Source organism: Harpia harpyja, chromosome 9 (genome assembly GCF_026419915.1).
Source record: "Harpia harpyja isolate bHarHar1 chromosome 9, bHarHar1 primary haplotype, whole genome shotgun sequence".
In the NCBI taxonomy this organism is placed as follows: domain Eukaryota; kingdom Metazoa; phylum Chordata; class Aves; order Accipitriformes; family Accipitridae; genus Harpia; species Harpia harpyja.
Window position 1 is genome coordinate 34,097,651 of NC_068948.1, and position 18,859 is coordinate 34,116,509.

The 18,859-nt window shown below is 40.5% G+C and overlaps 1 protein-coding gene across 2 annotated transcripts; it reads right to left on the reverse strand.

Annotated features, from left to right (window-relative positions):
- Positions 1-2,976: 2,976 nt before the first annotated feature.
- Positions 2,977-18,386, reverse strand: VPS37B (VPS37B subunit of ESCRT-I). 2 transcript variants are annotated; one of them, XM_052796094.1, is made up of 5 exons: positions 18,235-18,342; positions 11,840-12,128; positions 9,175-9,346; positions 8,443-8,525; positions 2,977-7,302 (listed from the first exon to the last, which is right to left on the reverse strand). In XM_052796094.1, exons 2-5 carry the CDS (start codon positions 11,852-11,854, stop codon positions 6,802-6,804), a joined length of 771 nt encoding a protein of 256 aa, XP_052652054.1. In that variant the 5' UTR covers positions 11,855-12,128; positions 18,235-18,342; the 3' UTR covers positions 2,977-6,801. The 2 variants fall into 2 exon arrangements, with proteins under 2 accessions (XP_052652054.1, XP_052652053.1); XM_052796093.1 differs by lacking the exon at positions 11,840-12,128 and having other exon boundaries at positions 18,235-18,386.
- Between the last annotated feature and the right edge of the window lie 473 nt (positions 18,387-18,859).

Genomic DNA, 18,859 nt, shown 5'->3' on the forward strand with positions numbered 1-18,859 from the left:
CTCTTGGTACAAGGAAGCTCTTTCTGCAATAGCTTGCCATCTATTTATAGATGGTGATAAAGGTGATGTATTTGCTGGGAGACTGACATCATCCTAACCACTCACTGCATTACATTTTGTAATGGAAATACTGATTAATCAAGAATGCTAACTGTTAAAATCTCACTACTGTAAGTCTAGCCACAGATATATTTAAAGAATTCAAAAATAAAGTAAAATGTGGCTTTAAGAATGATGCTACGGGTAAACCTAACTTGTTTAACACCACTGCTGTTTCGCTATGATTTGCTTAAATGGATACTTACAGGGGCTGCAGGTAAAACAACCCAGGCCAGCACATACAAAGTCTCAAAAAATAACAGCAAAAATAAAAACAAGCTCCAAAGGTCACTTAAAGTATAACCCATGTGCTAAAGTAATTTTTATGCCAAAATTAAGTTTACTGTCCAGTCCAAGATTTTCTTAACTCCTACATTTTTGGAAAGTATTTGCTGTTTGTAGCAGACAAAAAAAAAAATCACAACTGCAAACTATGTACGCAAAGGTTTAAGACTCTATCAAGACATCCTGCTATACAGGATCCAATTTGTTAATGACTTTTAAATACCATTATTTTATCTGTGGAGAGAGGAAGATGTTTAACCTGATGTGCTACTGAGAACAAATTTTACTCAGTACCTGTAACAAAAGCAATGGGAAATAACCAAGTGAAAGTTGTGAAATATTATGTTCTGCTCCCTTCCACCAAGGTTAGTACAGTACAATTTATTTTTCTTGAAGCAGCTTTCAAACAGCCTGTTATCAAACCCCTCCTTTCCCCACCCTTTGGCTCCCTCAGCAGCCAAATCTCCAGTAACCACAAATTAGTTTGAACATGAGCACACAAAGCAGCTGAAGTTCAGTACAGCATTGCTACAGACAGCAAAGTTTACAAAACACAAGTCTCTCTTAGATCATTGGGAAAAAAAAAGTCCATTGAAATCAAGCACACGAATAGAAAACACTACTGTTACATGCTCTAGGAAGTCAGGTAAAAAAAGCTTCCGTAGAAGTATGGTTTTAAGAGCCCTTAATTAAAGCCATAAGCAGCAGCCACCCATTTGCAAGGTAGGTTATTTCCCTTCTGTGCCTAACCTGCCCATAGCAGTGACTAAGGCACAAGTTGCATGCATCTGGGTAGTACTATTTTTAGTGACAGTACTTCCTGAATAACCCCATCAGAAAAATGACTTGGGAAATACAGAAATATCAGCCAATGCAATCATTTAACAGATGCCTCATAGGTATGCAGTTTTAAAATAAAACAGAAAAATACAAAGATGGTATGTATTCCCCTTACAAACCACCTATCACATCTGGTAGCATGAGACAGCTAATACACCAGCCCAAAGGACATTATTACATTTCCACATTTCTCCACAATCAGCATTTTTTCCTCAACCAGGTGGTCTCGTTCCAGTGCTGAGAACTGCAGTCACTTTGTCACCTCCCCTCCTCTATAGGATGCAGCTGACTTCTTTCAAGAGTAATGAATCTCTCAGAAATTAGCCCATCCCAAGCAGTGGTGGCTAGAATAACGTGCAACTTCAAGGGCACATAGCAAGGTGTGGAATTAGCTTATGTGGTGAGAAGAAACATTTTTAGCTTTGACGGAAAAAATAATTCCTACTCATCGTCTACAAGAGTGCAGAAAAAGCACCCTTGAACAGGTTGGAGATAGTAAGTAGCACTAAAAGATACCCTTTAGCTTACAGCAGGATCCAGGGTTCAGGGTATGCACTAGCAACTCTTCCAGCCTCAGCAGTCTGCGATTTGTCCTGCAGGTAGGGAGAAAAAAGATTTGCCTTCAGGTGAGGTTGAGAGCCCACTATGGGCTGCCCAGGGACAGCCTGCTTTAGAGACAAGATGTCAGCTGGGGCACCAGTGTCTCAATAAGGCTTCTCTAAAACTTCAGTTGAGACAAAAATTTTGTGTTACTTTGCCTTTTGTGTTATCCATTACACAAGCAACATGTGCATCCCCTATCTGGCAAGGTCTGACCATACTGCATTCTCTCTCCTTTGCACAGGGAACAATCCCACCCAGAATGATCTCCGGGTGCATGTGAGCCATGGGAAGGGCCATCCGAACCCGTTTCGGAACAGGCACTTGGAAGTTTTGCATGCACCTTCTTCAAGCTGCAAAACACAGGTGTTTCTGCAAATTCTTAGAAGAGGCAAGTTGAAGAACTACAGCTTTTACATAACACCATCCCCTTCCCTCGCCCACCTGCCCTGAGTCAGCACAGCAAGCTTTCCTCATCTGTACTTTCCCATTTCTGCATCAGCAGAAGGTTATCAAAGCTCCGTAGCAACCACAAACGGAACGTATCAAGAGACAATTAAAAAAGGGATTTTCTTCCATATCATATCAGTTATTCTGCAGTAGGACTTCTATTTCACATTGCTATTAAAGTGACAGATACCACAGAGAATTACATCAGGTCTTTTCTGTCCTCTGACTCATATTCCTAAACAACTTCGGTTGACTCATTTCTCCTAACTTGTCTTGGCTGAAATCTATGTTTTTCCTCTTTTAACAAATAAAAGTGGCTTTCCCTCTTCCTTCAGCTTTTCCAGGTGAAGATTCTGAACTCTTCCACTATTCCAGCTAATTGCTGGAAGCCAAAACAAAAGCAAAGGGATTCCACCTGGGAAGACAGCTCACCTACCTCATTGCCATGATCATAACATGCAGAATCTACTCTGAGCATACCTATCCTATATCAGCTACATACAAAATGGACTCGCTATATCCAGTCACTAAAAACATGGCCAACAGATTTACTATGAATAATTAAAGTTATTTTCTTGCAAATTTATGTTCTACATTCACCTACAACTGTGTTTATGTTGCTGCATAAAACCCACCACTAGTATTGAAAAACATTAACATAACTCCACCATGATTAAATGAAGCCACAACAGGAACACAACACCAAGAGAGATAGGCTATTTTATTTAAAATCAGACCACAGTAGATTACAGAAAGACTTATTATGCAAACAAATCCACTGTACGTTTCACAACTTGCTAGGCATATAAAACTGCCCCTTTATTAGGCTGCCCAGGATTACACAGAGGAACTGTTCAGGTGCAGGACGACTCTACCTCCTCCGAACTCAGTGTTTGCCAAGTAGCTCTATATTCAGGCTAAAGAAATTGTTGATTTGAGCTCTGTATCCAAGTCATTATTCCAGTTTGAGAAGGCAGAGAAGTCCCAAAAGAGGTCGAGACTGAGGTTGTGGAAGTTGGGGCACTAAATGTAATGGTTACCCATGACCAGACTGTGCCCAGGGCTCTGCCTCCTGGCATCACAGGAAAGCTTATTTTCTATGTAGTCCCTCCAGGGTCACCGGTACAAAGGTGACCGGTGTGGACCAGCTGTGCTAGAACAACTGACTCCGCTTCCTCTAGGAGACAGCACTGAAGTGCAGTGAAACTCATCCTTGAGTCAGAACCATTCAATGCTGATCATCAATCAAACAACCTAACCACATACAATTGAATTAGTCATAACTTACAAAACTGCATACAAAAGACTGGCAAAAGTAATGCCATCCAAAGAGAGCATTTTCCAAGCTACCAACACTCTAAAGCCGTGTTACACATCATTATTTAAAAGATTTTTCTCCGCTCCAATTGCTTTGGGGAAGTATATGCTATTTGCAGCAGACATTAGAAATCCTCAAGACAACACTATAATATATATATTTTGGGAAGCATACTGAGCCACCTCCTCTCAACTCTCAGCTTGCCTATGGCATTTTACTCTCACTATCTTATAAACAGTGCAAATTAGTATGATTCTAAACATCCTAGCCATAGCAGAATTTATTTATTAGCTATAACAGAACAGGAGAAGCTGTTGAAGGGCAACAGGTCAAAAGCACCGACATATCTCTTGCCTGACTCACTCAGGTTAGTGTCTTGTAACGTTCGTTTCTGAAAGGATTTAAACAGCTTTCCGCAGTCATCTTTCTCCTTTACCCTTAAACATTACCAGCAAGTATATATTTACAGGTTGTGCACGCACACACACAATTAATGGCAAAACGTTTTCCATGAGCAGCTGGATTTCAGTTATGAGACTACTATAACTGAAACATCACATTAGTTACATTATCTATGTCCAAACTTACCCATCAGTGAAGGCAACTATAAGCTTACAAATAGCAGATACAGCCTTTGTTTTTTCTGAAGTATGTGTGAGTTTTTTTGTAAAAGAAAGTGCTCTTGAAGAGCCCTTAGAGTTAAGCAATGGCCATTCAAATGATAAAAATGCTAATATCCTAGTATTACAATCACAAGTAGTGATCCTAAGGCACATCAGCCACATGCATATGCAATAATGCATTGTTTTGCTTTCAGACAGAAAAATTGCATTAGCTTTGTATTTAGTTTGCACAAGAGTTTGTTTCTAGATAAAGTATCCCTGAAAGGTCATATTATCACAAAAGTTACCAAAAGACAGAAAATTTAACAAGTAATAAAAATATTTTTGGACTACTAATACCAATAAAGTTAGATACATAAAATGCAGTGCAAATTCACAATACACTTATCTATCACCTCCATCACTTCTGAGGATTTTCAACCCTCGGAAAAAAAGCTGGCACTTGATAAGTGTAAAATATACCTGGTTGTTTTTATTAAATGTTAGCAAAACTAATTTGAGAGTGTTTTAGAGTTTTTGTGTAGCAGGCTCAAAGTACGAATTTCTTTACTCAGTCACCACCCTGGTAGCTCCCACCCACTTTAATTCTTTCTAGGACACAAATCATTTCTACAGCAGACTTATGTTTAGCATTCAGATACAACAGTTGCCATCCAAATACCAGCACTAATAGCACAGCAAAATTACTTTGAAACGAGTCATAATTAACCATGCTTATACGAAGCGTCAGTGAGAAAATAATACCAAGAAAAGATATTACACTATTTAAAAAAAAACAAAAACAAAACACATCCTGTACCATCACTAGATTACAGAAAAAACACACTTTGCAAACAAATCCAATGCACATTGCTTCACAAAATCTCCCATCTATAGAAACTTTCCAGACTTACACTGGGGAATTGGTTCAGATGCCAGTAACACTGACCAACCTTCTGCTCTTTGTCTTCAGAAGGCAAAACAAGCCAAATAACCCTATTTTCAGAATAGAGAGCTTCCTGTTATGAGCTTAATTTCAGATTAGTATTTGCTGGCAACCACCACACTCCAGAGGAAATGATTAAGGGACAGTCGAGAGCCTTACGTAAAGAAAAAAAAAAATATATATTCTATTTTGACTGATGCTGTTTGTAGTACAGACTTCCAAACAATGTAGTGCATTCCAGGACAATGATATGAAAATGTTTTGAGATAATGCAGGGGCTGTGACAGATTCTGGACTGTGAGTTCCTTAAATTACCATGAATTAGTTGAAAGTTGTTTGCCGATGTGAAAAATTGATAATGGATTTATGGACACATTCTCCGCAAGCAACAAGTGCCCAAGATTTGCCTCCCCCAATGCTAGATTAAAATACCAGCATGTGTCTGCACCTTAGCCTTTAAGAGTCTCACTGAGAGTGAAATCTGAGCTCCCTTAAAAAGCCTCGCCTCCAGTGGCATTAGAAGTCAAGAATGGATTATGTAAGATACAAACAGCCACCATGGAGTTCAAAAAGCTTTTCTGTTTTGCCTGTTTGCAGAGAAACATTAACTGCAAATTCCAGATAGATACGCACGCCAAAACCTGCAAAACTAAAGGAAATGGGAAAGTTAAAAATAGTTCTGCCAAGCAAGAGACTGAGTTTGAGGGACAAAATGAAATTGTGGAGCTTCAAGTGGGCAGTTACATGATGTGAAAACATAGTATTTGATTAAGAAAATACCCTGCTTAGATTCCTGGAATCACATGATATCAAAAGCTAAGCACCTGTGTAAAAAAATCACTTCTGTATCCAAGGGTGAAAAAAACCCCAACCTAAGAGTTATAATAGGCAAAGAAATAAAAATGCCTGGTAAAGTTTCTATAAAACTCTAAACTGGCTCTACAAACAGTTTAGTTTAATTTCAAGAGACCAGGACTTTCAGGATATCAGGCTATTTAGGAGCGGGAGGAGTGTGTACTTTTATTATGAAAAGTCTAAGGTAACAACCGTAATGTAGCAATGAAACTCTTGTAACTTTTACTATCTAAAAACCATACAACATTTTCAAGAGTTTCAGTTCAGTGAGGTCTGAAAATGTTGTGCACCTGGCCACGAATGCCATTGTGTGGGCACACTGCAAAGGATGATGATGCGGTCCATTGCAACTCTTTGCCCAATATTAAGATATGGTTGTTACTATCCAAACACCGGCACTGATAGAGAATTCTTTAGAGAGACAAATAAGCTCCCAGTTTGCCACATATACATTCAGCTGCAATTGGAATACATCAGAATAGAAGAGAATGCTGATTTACCACCACTAAAGAATTCAGAGTGTGATTCGATTTGTAATGTCAGGAAATCCACTGTATGTTGTTTCACAATCTGATGGATTTACAAAATTTAGACCCTATCACCTTCCTAGAAAAATCAGTTGTCACTGATATTTGAAAACAAAAATAATCACATTTACCAAACGCAATTGCAAACCTCTGTGCCACAGCTCGAATTTTGTACTCTATTGTGCAAAAAACAGAGGCTTTCCATTGCCTACATTAAGTCTCTGATGGGGAGAAAAGGAAATATAAGCACCAATACATAAGTTAGGCGCACCAAAATATTCACTGGAGGATAAAGCCAGGATGTGGTGGAAGGCGAGGTGGTCTTTGGGGAAGAGCTGGAGGATGCTGTGGTACAAACTGAGATGGGTATCCTGTCTGTGGCATTTGACTTGCAGACTGAACTCCTGGTCGAGGCGGGAGAGGAGGATACAGAGCACCTGGATAAGAAAGAGCTGGTCCTGAACTCATGGCTGCAGTAAACGGAGTAGGAAAGCGTCCTGCTGGGACTGAAGAAGGTGGAGGGGGTGGTATTCGTCGGGGCACAACTGAAGGAGGAGTGTTTGCATCCGAAGTGTAGGAATCTTGAGGTGCTGGTGTTGTCTCAGGCGCTCTCGGCTGAGCTTGTGGCTGAACCTGCAGAAGTCTCTGTCCCTTCAGCACCATTTCTTGGAGCTTCTCAATTTTCACACGTCGCAGGTGAGCCAGTTTACGCTTGCTCTGGTACTCATCAATGAAGGAATCCAGTGGTATTTCACCATCAAGAAATTTTTCTGCCATATTCTGTCAAATATGGAACAATCTCTCAGAAAACGGCATACTGTAAGAGAATCTAAATGGCTTATATCCTAAAAATAGCATAATTTTGCCTGTGATTTTCCAGCTTGCATATGGAAGATGACTGGCATACTAGGAATTCTGAGCAGAACTTTGAGTTAGTTATTACTCAGAAGCACTGGGAGTTAAATATAATTTTTGCTTAAATTTATACTGAAGCAACAGCAGTAAGAACATCTGAATCTAGCTCTGAACATTCCCCTGATCATCAGAGATGGGAACGAATCAAGTTAAACAGCTTTCCAGATTGCCAGCTAAGCCGAGTTACAGCTCAGTACTGCTTGCAATGCCAAGAGAAACACCAAGAACTCTGCAAGACTCAGTACAGAGAGGCAGATTATTGCTAAGCCAGGTTTAATACTTATGCTTACTTGTGGCTTTAGGTAAATTATGTTTAATAACTAAGAGAGGTGACCATACATATAATTACAAAATTCAACTTGTCCTGGGAATGTCTTTTTGTGATCACAATTCAGGCCCAATAAACAGATTTTTTTCCCTGATGCTAACATGCTATGTAGTTATAGAGAATGTCCTACAGGCAAATCAGCAAATAAAACCAAAAACTTCCACTATTCTGACAACAGACCACCCTTCAAGCACTTGTATCACAGCAAGTGGTGACCACTGGCACCTAGACAGATACATTGAAATCATAATGGAATACTTCACCGGAAATGCTGGAGAAGAAACAGTGCAGGCACAGTTTTTCATTAGGTTACTAATTGACATTTGTAATGGATTAACATATATACACCAGGCAAACACCATTAAAAAAAATTTCCAGATTTATATGCTATGAGCTTGAAGGCAATGCCAAGGAACTAAGAGGGTTTGGCTGTCTCTTCTGAAAAGGAGTGTTTTCTCTCTTAAACTTCAAAGATGTTAAGAGTAAAAAATTACTCAGATAAAAAAATTCTCACTGAAACCAAATGGCTGTTCACTGAAGTTCAAAGCAAAGACCAGACCATATTCTTAAAAATATCCCTTTAGTCTATTACACGTTCAGCACTGCACTGCAGCTGTGTACATTGGAAGTCTTCGGTAATGGGTGTAAGTGGCAGAATTGAAGTGTACTGTCATTACCTCTGTGTCTTCCTCAATCTTAGCCCCCTCTGTCTGAAGCAGTGCTAGGAGTGTCTCCAGTGAAGCATTACTGGATTGTCTGTCTGTAATGGCACGAAAAGAACAGTAAATAACAGCTGGCTCTAAGTGACTTCTAACTGAAGCTATATAACCACAGCAAGCGTAAAAATTTCTAAGGCACATATGTACAACTAGCATACTCCATTGCACTAGACAGGATGATCTGCAGTAAGAAAATATATTAAGTAGTTTAGGAATATTGTCAGAGTGCTAAAAGCTGAAATTTAATTACAATGATATATTTACAATATTGAAAGACAAAGCACTTCAGCAAGTGTAGTATCAGATGTACAATACTTCATAATTCAGTATGAAATCAGAAAGTTAAATGCAATATTCTGTTTGATTTATGATTAATCACTGAAAATTCAAATTATTTTTTGCTTTTTAGCAAGGTAAACCAATTTGATCATTTAGATTAGAGCAGGTCAACATCAGGTAGGTAACCACACAGCAATAGAAAGGATCCACAGTATCTGTTACTAGGTGTAACAGATACTTAATAAATCATTAGAGCATGATCTATTTCAGAACTACATGAGAATGACATTTCATTTTATACCCCAATTCACACAGCTAAAAATGAGACACCAAAAACCAAACAAAAAACATGCAACAGATTTACATTCACTTAGAAAACAGCAAATCATAACTGTCAACAGAAAATGTTACCTAGTTTTGTTTTCTTTATCTGGTATGCTTCAAAAAGAACTTGCAGCTCTTGATATTTTTCTGTCAAATTTGATTTCAAAGACTCCAACTTTGGCTGGTACAAAAGATTGCCTTCTGCCAGACTGCGGTTGCTGGCAAGAGTCATGTCCTTGCTGTGTTGAACATTTTGTGCCTGGAAATAAAAAAAAATAAAATAAAGGTACATGAAATGTCAGTGAAGATATTAATTAAGACTAACTGTTATTTAGACAATATGAGAATTTCAAAACTTCTAAATAAACAACAAAAGTAAGCTCTCTAAAAATTAGTACTATGGTATTGGACCTGCAACTAATAACAATACTTTTGGACTTCCTGTGAACAGTGGGAATGTCTACTGTTTTGGTGGGCATGGTCAGGTTCAGCTGTTGCGCTCTTTTCCCACAATCTCTTTTTTCTGCTACACAAAATCCTTTCTCACAAGCTGTATTTTTACTGCTCTACTAATATACTATTTTACTAGTGTATCATCTAGAAGGAATAAGAAGGTCTATGCCACAAACAGCATGCTGAAATCATCTAAAACGACAATGGACTGTTGAAGCTCATGGGGGAAAGACCTTCAGAGGAACTGCACTGAGAATAAGGATCTGTTCTTTCAGCTGTGAGCACCTGTGAATGAATCACTTTCTAAACAGGAATTAATACTGACCTGAAGTCACTTTCCTGCACATTTTTTTCCACATGCAGCAGAGAGCTCATTAAACAGTTTTCTTCTCCAAGCTGGAAATGATAGTTACTCAAAGAGTTTGTGTTGTGGGAAAGGACTCGAAGAACCCCCCTCCTCTGAGCCGGGGCAGAGATGCCTGTGAACGCTCCTGCAGGCAGAACAGCTTTTGCCTGCTCAGAGCAGGAACCTGGTTCCTGCTGCGCTAAACTGCCTGCAAGAGGCAGGTTTCAGCAGCATGGTAGTCCTTACTGTGTAGAGAGCAGTCTTTGGGCACTCCCTTAGACATTTCTGCTAAGTGGCAGAGGAGCGCAGTTTATGTCACCCGAATTTCTTCTAATTCCTGTCACAAATTTATGTGAGGTCTGACCTGTTGGCTGTCACAGCTTTGTGAGATCAGATTTTTACATTCACGCCCTGCTACCTGAAGGAGCTCTGTATGAATTCTTACCCATTATTTAACATAGATGCTTCTTCATCCCCACCTCACACACCACCCTTACTATTCCCCCATAATGAATGTTGACAGATAAAGCAACAGTTGCTCTTAACAAAAAAATCTTTGAATCCCAGCAGTAAGATGCAGTAAGACTGCAGAAGAACGTCATCCCTTATCTTATTAAAATGCAAAAAACAAGGACTGCATCATTACTGGTTCTTCTCCAGAATATTCTTCCCCAACTATGTTAAATCAACCCTGGATTAATGCCAAAAGCTTGTTTTTCAGTTTAATCCTTCTGCTTAACATATCCTAGCCTGAAGACATTGTTCCTAAAGAACAAATGACAATTGTCGCAAAACTAAGATTCAGCAAGATTCCGAGTTTGCTCATACACACACATGCACACAATTTTATCAAGACAGTCTTCATGAGCTTTGGGAAAGCTGAGCATTTGGGGAAGTCTGCCCTGGATGTCACATTAGATTCATTAAAATAATCAGACATCAAAAGGAAAAAAAACCAAAACCAAGGGATCCTATTTCAGATTTTCAGTCTGAATCAACAAGTGGGATAGTTTTCCCATGGCACAACAGCCTGATTCTATTAAGCTGCCTTCAAAATCAATGAAACATTCGGTACATTTTTTGCGACCTCCTACATTAATATGCCCCTTCTAGCCCACATCATTCCTGTTTAGCTGTAACAGATCTTATTTACGGATAGTTGCACTGAATTCAGAGCAAACATGAAGAGTACAGTCCTTTCTTCCTTTCGAACTCATGGGTGGATATAGGAGAGCCACACCTCAGAAACAGGAAAAGAGGAAACCCAAATGAGCTACATAAAAGCCCCAGAAGAGGACAGGATCAGAATTCAGGTGTTCTTGGCAGTCTGAGCACAAAACTGGGTTCATCAGGTAAAAATATTTTCCAAGCGTAGCAACAGTGTCTTTGAAAGCAACTACTTCCTTTTGAAATATTTATACACTACTTTAATCTACTAAATTCAAAACTGGCTTAATGTTACTTAAACATATCTTTGTCACCAGATATTGCTCTTCAAATACCTAAGTTTTACTCTGTTTCACCCTGTTCTTGCTAAACCACTTTAAAAAAAATCAAGCCAAGGACAATGCTGAGTCCTAAATTCATTCAATCAAAATGAGATTCTATTCCAAATTGTGAAAATCAGAGAAACTGTACTTGCGATACTGTTTTGTCTTCTCAAGATTCTCACATCAAGCCTAAACAAGCTTCCAGCCCTATGCTTGTGTTCAACTTGAATCCTTTCCAAGAATAAAAAGAAAATCCTCTCTTCTCACTTTTGAATCCAATGCAAAATAATGTTAATTAAACTGGTTGCCTCCATTTCTTTCTTCTCATGTGATCCAATGCTGTTAAGACAGTTGCTTTCAGAAAGCCTAAGTCCCCCTGTTTTACATTTTTTTCCTAACAGTTATGAAGGGAACTAAAATACACACAATTTAATTGCTTAATTACTGGCATCCAGCTTCTTACCAAATCACCTGCCATCACCGCAAGCTTTGTTAACTAACTGTCTTCTGAACTGCCAGCCAAAGAAGATTGCGTGCAAAAAGATTCATGGTTTCTGATGCCTCTCCTCTTTCACCATTTTAATGAGGAAAGTACTTCCTTCAAGCGACTTCAATTTGATCTGGTGATTGTATTTTCACTGCTTGTAAGGCTAATATTCTCATTTCAAAGCAGTTGCACAGTCAGTCTGGGAAGACCAGTTTCATAAGTGAACTTTGATCCTTCTTCAGGATGAAGAACATGTACATTTCCTCTAGAGAGAAAAAAGCCAGTGGACACAAACCTGTAAACCTTTCAAGAGCACAAATCCCAGGAAAAAGAACCTTTTACTGAAATCATATATAATAAAGAGGAGAACGAAGAACTCCAGGTAAACAGAGAGAATAACAGAAAAAGCTTCCTTAAGTCAGATGAGGTGTTTTTAAACACTACTTTTAAATGACTCTCCTGCCTCAAGTATCATAATGTCTCTCAACAGAACTAGGGAGGAAGAGGAAGCAAATGCCTAACTTTCTACAATAATTTTCTGAATAACTTTACTTTTAAATAATTTCAAATGTGTAAAGATGAATAAATATCAGCATGACATGATGTACCTGACTTGTAAAATAAGAAAAAAAAAATTAATATTATGACCTACCTAAATCCAACACAGTGACATCCTTTCCTGTCCTTAGTATATGATATCTAGCAACTGTAGACTAGTCTAAACTTAAGCAAAAGTTTTAAAAATACTTGTTTTAAAACTGAAAAAAGTTAAGGTATTCATAATTGCACTTTAAATTACAGGGCTTGAAATTATACAAGACTTAATGACTCAACTTTTTCCATATTATAGCACTTCTAAGAAGGGCACATTTTTTCTACAGAAGTTGAACAAAAACCATGATTGACATTTAATGATCAATTCAAGTATCACTCTTGAAATCTTCACTTCCAGCATTAGTCTGTGTCAAATTTCTTTAAAAAATGGACACTTGAAGAGATGAGAAACTCAAATTGAGTCTTACTCAAAACCATGAGAAGAACCAGTTCCTCAAATACATGGTAAACTTAGGAATGATGCTTAATGAAACTTAAGGAGGAGCTGGTGAAGACCCATCCACCTGTTCAGGACATTTAAATGCTTCATGTCACTAAAAAAAGTTTGAAATCCGTGGAATGAGTGAATTCTATTTCACAACAAACAGAACAGATATAAGCCCAAAGCAATGCAACTTGAATACAGTCACAATTTTACAAACCAGAATAATCTCTGGCACTGATGTTAAGGTCTGCATCATAAACTTTTCTGTAACTGTTCCACTGCATTTAGAAGTTAATTCAAGGAATCAGAAAAACAAACACTGTGAAGTTAGCCTGAAAAGCCCTACAGAAAAACTTCTAAAACCCACTAATTGAAAACAAAAAAAAATAGTTGCAAAATCATCCAAGGGTCAAAACACAGTACAGCATGACCAGTCTATTAAGATTATCAGTGCAGCACAAAGCATGCTTTCAGCATCCATTCACAGCTTTCCACAAGCCCAAGACAATAGCCAACCAAGGAATAAATTCAATAGAAGTTATTTTGTTGTCAGATATGTTGTGTGACAAAAATGTGTATTAGCAGGGAACTGCTACTGTATCAGATGTTCACCTGCCTACTGAAGTGCAGTGAAAAAAAGTAAAGAGAAATAAGCAAGCAGCATGCAACTCTAGCAGAACTGCTAACAAGACTATTAAGGTCATGAACACTTCAACGGGCAGGAAACATTAATCTGAAAACAGATGAGAAATACCAGTCAGAATCACAAGACATAATGAGACAGGACAATATTAAAAAAAAAAAAAAGCATAAGTTCTCTTTAACTGCTAAGCTCTCGCTATGAATTCTGAATGGGACAAATGGGGTGATGATACTGAGCTGCTTATAAAAGGATTTTAATGGCAGAAGGATTGCTCACCACTGAGTAGACCACTCTAAGTTGTGCACACTGCAAAAAAATGAAGCCATGGACACACAGAAGTTATTAAAGACAAAAATCGTGATTTAGCAGCGTTCCAGAACTTAAGGTGCTTAAAAAGCGAGTTTCTTTAACAGAAATAATTTGAATAATTTTACTCAAGGATTTAATAAGCACTTCCAAGAACAGCCAGCAGCAACTGCTTTGGGAATTGATATTCTACTACTTTTATCCAACTGCAGCTTCGTTTCATCCCGCTTCTAAAAAAAGAACAAAAATGCTGGATAAAATTAAAACAGAAGTTAGTACTAGCTTAACAACATTTTTACTCTTTATTGTTTACTCCAAAGTAACAGTTTGCAGCAAGAGTCATTTGGGCAAAACGTCTCTGAGAAGCGTCACTGCTGTTCATCCAAAAGCACGTTCCCAGAAGAACAATTCCAGATGAGATGCCTCCTGAGATTCAGTCTGAGCAACTGAAATCCCAACTACCCACAAAGTCCATCAAGTGCTGCTATAATTATAAGCTTACTTTGGCAAGCACTGTGGCAAGTAGTCTCTCAGTACTTTCCAGAAAAAGTCTCTTAAGGAGCTATAAATAAAAAAGAAGTTTTATGTGGCACCATTTAATTGCTTTAAACATAGCATACACCCATGTTAGTTTTAGGTTTCTCTGGTCTTGCTCTAGCCTTTATCATTCCCATATTCTTTCACTTAAACATACTTGTAAATTAGGAATAAAATACACAGTCACACTGCAGAAGTATAACCATGCACATTTGGAGTGTCAAATTAACCCCTGAAACAGGAGCTGACAGGTGCAGAGTAGGAGAATAGAGACTTCTTTTACGGAAGAAGACTTAAGAGTGCTCTTCATCAAGCACTAGTGAAGGATAATACATCCTCTAACAACATCTGTAATAAATATTAATACATATTCCAAAGTAATTAGATTTGCTAAATTTAGATCTTCTGACTACCTAAGTATCAGCTTTAAAAATGACAAAATAAAGGTTAAAAGGAAAGTTGCAATTCCTAAACATTTACTGCAGAGGAGAGAGACACCCAGAACTGCAATTTGCACTCATCAGGCACAGGCAGGTTACTCATTTGATGCTTAGCTGGAAGACAAAAACCTGTAGTTGTCACCAAGTCTAATTCCTAACTTCGTAACTAAATTTCATGTTTGGCAAACAAGAACATAACCACTTGCACAATGTGGTTTTAGGACAGGAGTGGGAATCCAAGAAATCTGGGCATGCACTCACACAGTTTTAACTTGGAGTTTCTGCACTGCCCTATCTTTTCAATCAGCTTTTGAGAAAAGGACTACACTTTAAAACCCGTTCTGTGCTTGTCAGTGTACTCTGAAATCCTGGAACGAGGGGAAGGCAATACATTTCTGATTTCTTGATTTCACAAAACTAAGGTCTTGAAGAGCAAATAATTTTTGGCAGTAGAACTTTAGCAGTAACACAATGTTGCACTGTTACTAAAGTGATGTTCCAGTAGATAAAAAGAAAACTCATTTTCACAGAAGAAATCCATCGAGCTACCACCAGTATCAGGTCACAAATTCTCTCATCTGTGCTGTTTAGAGTTATCACACCAAGATTGATTTTTATAAACAATGTACTTTTATTTCATGAAGATGAATTCTGTAGATGTACTACAGATATTAACCTCAAAGGATTATAAAAAAAAACAACTCAATTTTAAAAGACTAGGAGTACCAGACAATTGGCTTCCTTCCTCTTTCTATCAGACAAGATGTTCGTTGTTCAAGCGCTAAAAGCCCAGGGGCTTCAAAAACAACCGTACAGACAGAAAAAGCAGCAGCCTAGCTCTTTGATGCCACACTTTCACATACCTGGGGATAGAGTGTGAAGGACACTGTATACGCACGTTACCTCAGCGAAATACGAATGTGCGCGTGAGCACATACACACAGATATATATACACACCCCCACAATGACACAGACAAATCCTGCTCAAATGCTGCACAGGAATACATTCCCTTTAAGGCTGGAAGGTGCCTATTTTTAGCTATTCGCAAGAAAGCCAAGTGGTTTTCCAAACCCTCCTCTCTGTGAACAAAACATTGGGTTTTGAGCTGGGTTTCCCTTGCAACAAGGAGAACAAAGGTTTTTTTTCAATTACGGAATAATCAGCTTTAGCCAACTTTGCCACTGAAAATACAAGTGACCTCAGAGAAGTGACTCAGGAATCATGATTTAATTGGCATGCCACAATGAAATTACGAATCTAAGGACTTTGGAATAACCCTGCAACCTAGATACACACAGACTGGCAACCAAATACCTACAGAAGCAGCAGTGAAGTCACCATGGGTCCTCCTTAATGTTCAGGATTTCCCTCTCTCGTTCTTCCTGCGACATACTTCACAGTGAAAACTCAGGACCCAGTAGCACAAACTCAAGCAGTAAACAATTCAGTGGAGGCAAAACCAGAATGAGGAAGAAGTATTCAAGCATGGCCAATTCCTTCCAAGGTGGGTAAATGCATTTCTAGTTGAACAGACTCTAGTAAAAGCCTCTGCACACAATAAAAGAGGATTATACCAGACAGTAGCATAGCCGTATTTCCACACAGCTTGAATACCTTCAAACCTAGCCACACTTTCCAAACACCACAAAATATTCCCTCAGGCCCAGAGAACTTCACTCTACAATTTAAAAGCCTTCTGTTGCCAACTAAAGAGGAAAACCAGAGGGTCAAATTGAGAATATGGTCTAGTTCTGCAGTAAAGGAAGATCTTTTCTACGAAGGTCATGAGGTTTTCTGTCACTTTTGACCTACACTCTTAAGCATGTATTGACAAATAAGTAATAAAAAAAGAGCCTACTGATCCAGGCCTTCTGCTCATGTACCTTGTCAGAGGTCACACTGAAACTAGCAATACTGCACCCATTTATATCTTTACAAAGTTAAGCCTGTTATAACCTGTTGACTTTCCTTAAATATTTAGTTTTTATACAGAAGGGTACCCCTGCCCCCCAGTAAACCACGGTGCCTCGAAGATCTCTGCATGTTTTACTTATCACAGCAATATCTGTTTCTTCAGCAGTTTAAGTTCTCAAAATATAAGCTCATATGAAACGCTATTATGCCTGCCCCCCTCTCGCAAATCTATTTACACAAAGTTCAAAATACAAATTCTTGCATAATGCAGCATGTAAATTGCCTAGGACACCTTCTTATCTCGGCCTCTTCATCTCTAATACTTTGACAATTTGATTTGAGGTGATACAAAACAACTTCCTCTGAAGTACCAAAAGGGCAGGAATACTTAGTTTGAGGGAAAGCAATTGTAATTGATTTTACTTAATAAACTAAGCTTCTTTCTCTAGAATATATTGACACTTCCTTTTCTTTTTCCTGGGGCTTTTGTCCTCTAATTTAAAAAAGACCCCAAAACAATAAATACAAGACCCAGAAAAGTACAGCACATTTCTTTCTTTTAAAGTTTTCACATAAACGGTTTCATCTTATTTGTTGTTAGCTGACTACACAGAGTCTTTCAGGCACGTGTGGTCAAATAAACCTGGAACAGCCTCCTATCAGAACTGTAACACACAGTGTCCACTGGCATACAGAAAAACCAGTAAAAGACAACCACGGCAGCAGGAAGAAAAGAGGCTTCTATTTTGTTTTAATAAGTGTAGGTCCAAAAGCACAGCTTAGAGTCTGGTACACTGACAAAGACATTTCAACTAGGCAAAACAAGCACCAGAAAGCCTGACAGCCTTCACTGCACCCGGCATACCAACTCGGGCACACAGAAATCTCTTTCATATTGTTTTGAATTAAAGTTGCGCTGAGATCGAGACCACAAATAGGACCGACTTCACCCTGACAAAATCCTTCATCGTGGCCAAAGCACAAAACAAGGGCTGTATTAATGGAAAAACTGATCCCACCTCCGGTCCGTCAGTGTCTCCTAATTTAGTACAAACCGAGCATTTTCAGCACGGCGAGCCCTCACCCCCCCTCCTCTGGCACCCAGCGCTCGGCAGAAGTGCCCGGGCAGAGACCCCCCCCGTACCGAGGGCCAGCAGACAAAAGGCCGGGAGGAAGAGGGGGAGGAAGAGGGGCAGGCAGCGCTTTCCGCAGCACAGGGGCTCCTTATTTACCGGCCACTCCACGGCGGAGCCGTGACCGCCGAGCAGGGCCGGGAGGAGGGAGTCACCTGCGCCGGGGGGGGGGGGGTGGTGGTGGGGAGGCGGTCATTAACACCCCCCAAATAGCAAGTGGTAATGGAGGCGGCGAGACAGAGAGCCCCGAGCCGCGGGGCCCCGCGGGCAGCGCCCCGGCGAGCTGAGGGAGGGCGGCGGCGGCGGCCCGAGGGGAGGCCTCGGCCCGGGCGGGGGGGCTACGCGGGCGCCCCTCACCTCTTCCATCTCGCGGGCCATGTCCTGTAGCTGCTCCTCGTCGTCCAGCAGCGCGCTGAGCTCCTGCAGGCTCAGCGCCTCCAGGCGCCGCACGTCCAGCGCCATCCCGGCCCGGCCCGGCCCGGCCCGGCCCTGCTCCCCCCGACCCCGCTCCCGCTCCCGCTCCCGCCGCCGCCGCCGCCGCCAACCGGAAGTGCCGCGGAGGTGTCGCCCCGGCCCGGGGTGGGCACCGCCCTCGGCGCCCCCTGCTGGGGGGGCGGGGCGGCATCGCGCAGGGCGGGGCGTACCAAGGGGGGGCTGGGTGGCAGGGGGGTGGCGGGGGGCCCTGGTGGACGGTACCAAAGGGGGCTGGGGGGGGGGTTCGGCGCCTGAGGCGAGGAGGGTGCCCATGGGGGTGGCGGGCGGCTCTCGGGGGATGAGGCCGGGGTGGCCTGAGGGGACCGTGGGGAGGGGGAGAGGGGGGCTATGGGGGAGTCAGTCTAGGGGTCTGTGTGTTGGATGAAGCCCACCATGGGGTCACAGCCCCCAGGCCCGAAGCAGGGCAGGAGAAGGGTCCCGGGATGGCGGAGCCTGGCCTGGTCAAGGTTGCCCGCTGAGGGAGGCCAAGTAGCATTTCCTAAAGACG

Excerpts from the sequence above, each read along its gene's own strand:
- VPS37B (XM_052796093.1), bottom strand. The coding sequence starts at position 18,339 with ATGGCGCTGGACGTGCGGCGCCTGGAGGCGCTGAGCCTGCAGGAGCTC. Across the intron at positions 9,347-18,234 it reads TGGCCCGCGAGATGGAAGAG|GCACAAAATGTTCAACACAG; the intron begins GTGAGGGGCGCC and ends TTTTATTTCCAG. Across the intron at positions 8,526-9,174 it reads GATAAAGAAAACAAAACTAG|ACAGACAATCCAGTAATGCT; the intron begins GTAACATTTTCT and ends GTGCCATTACAG.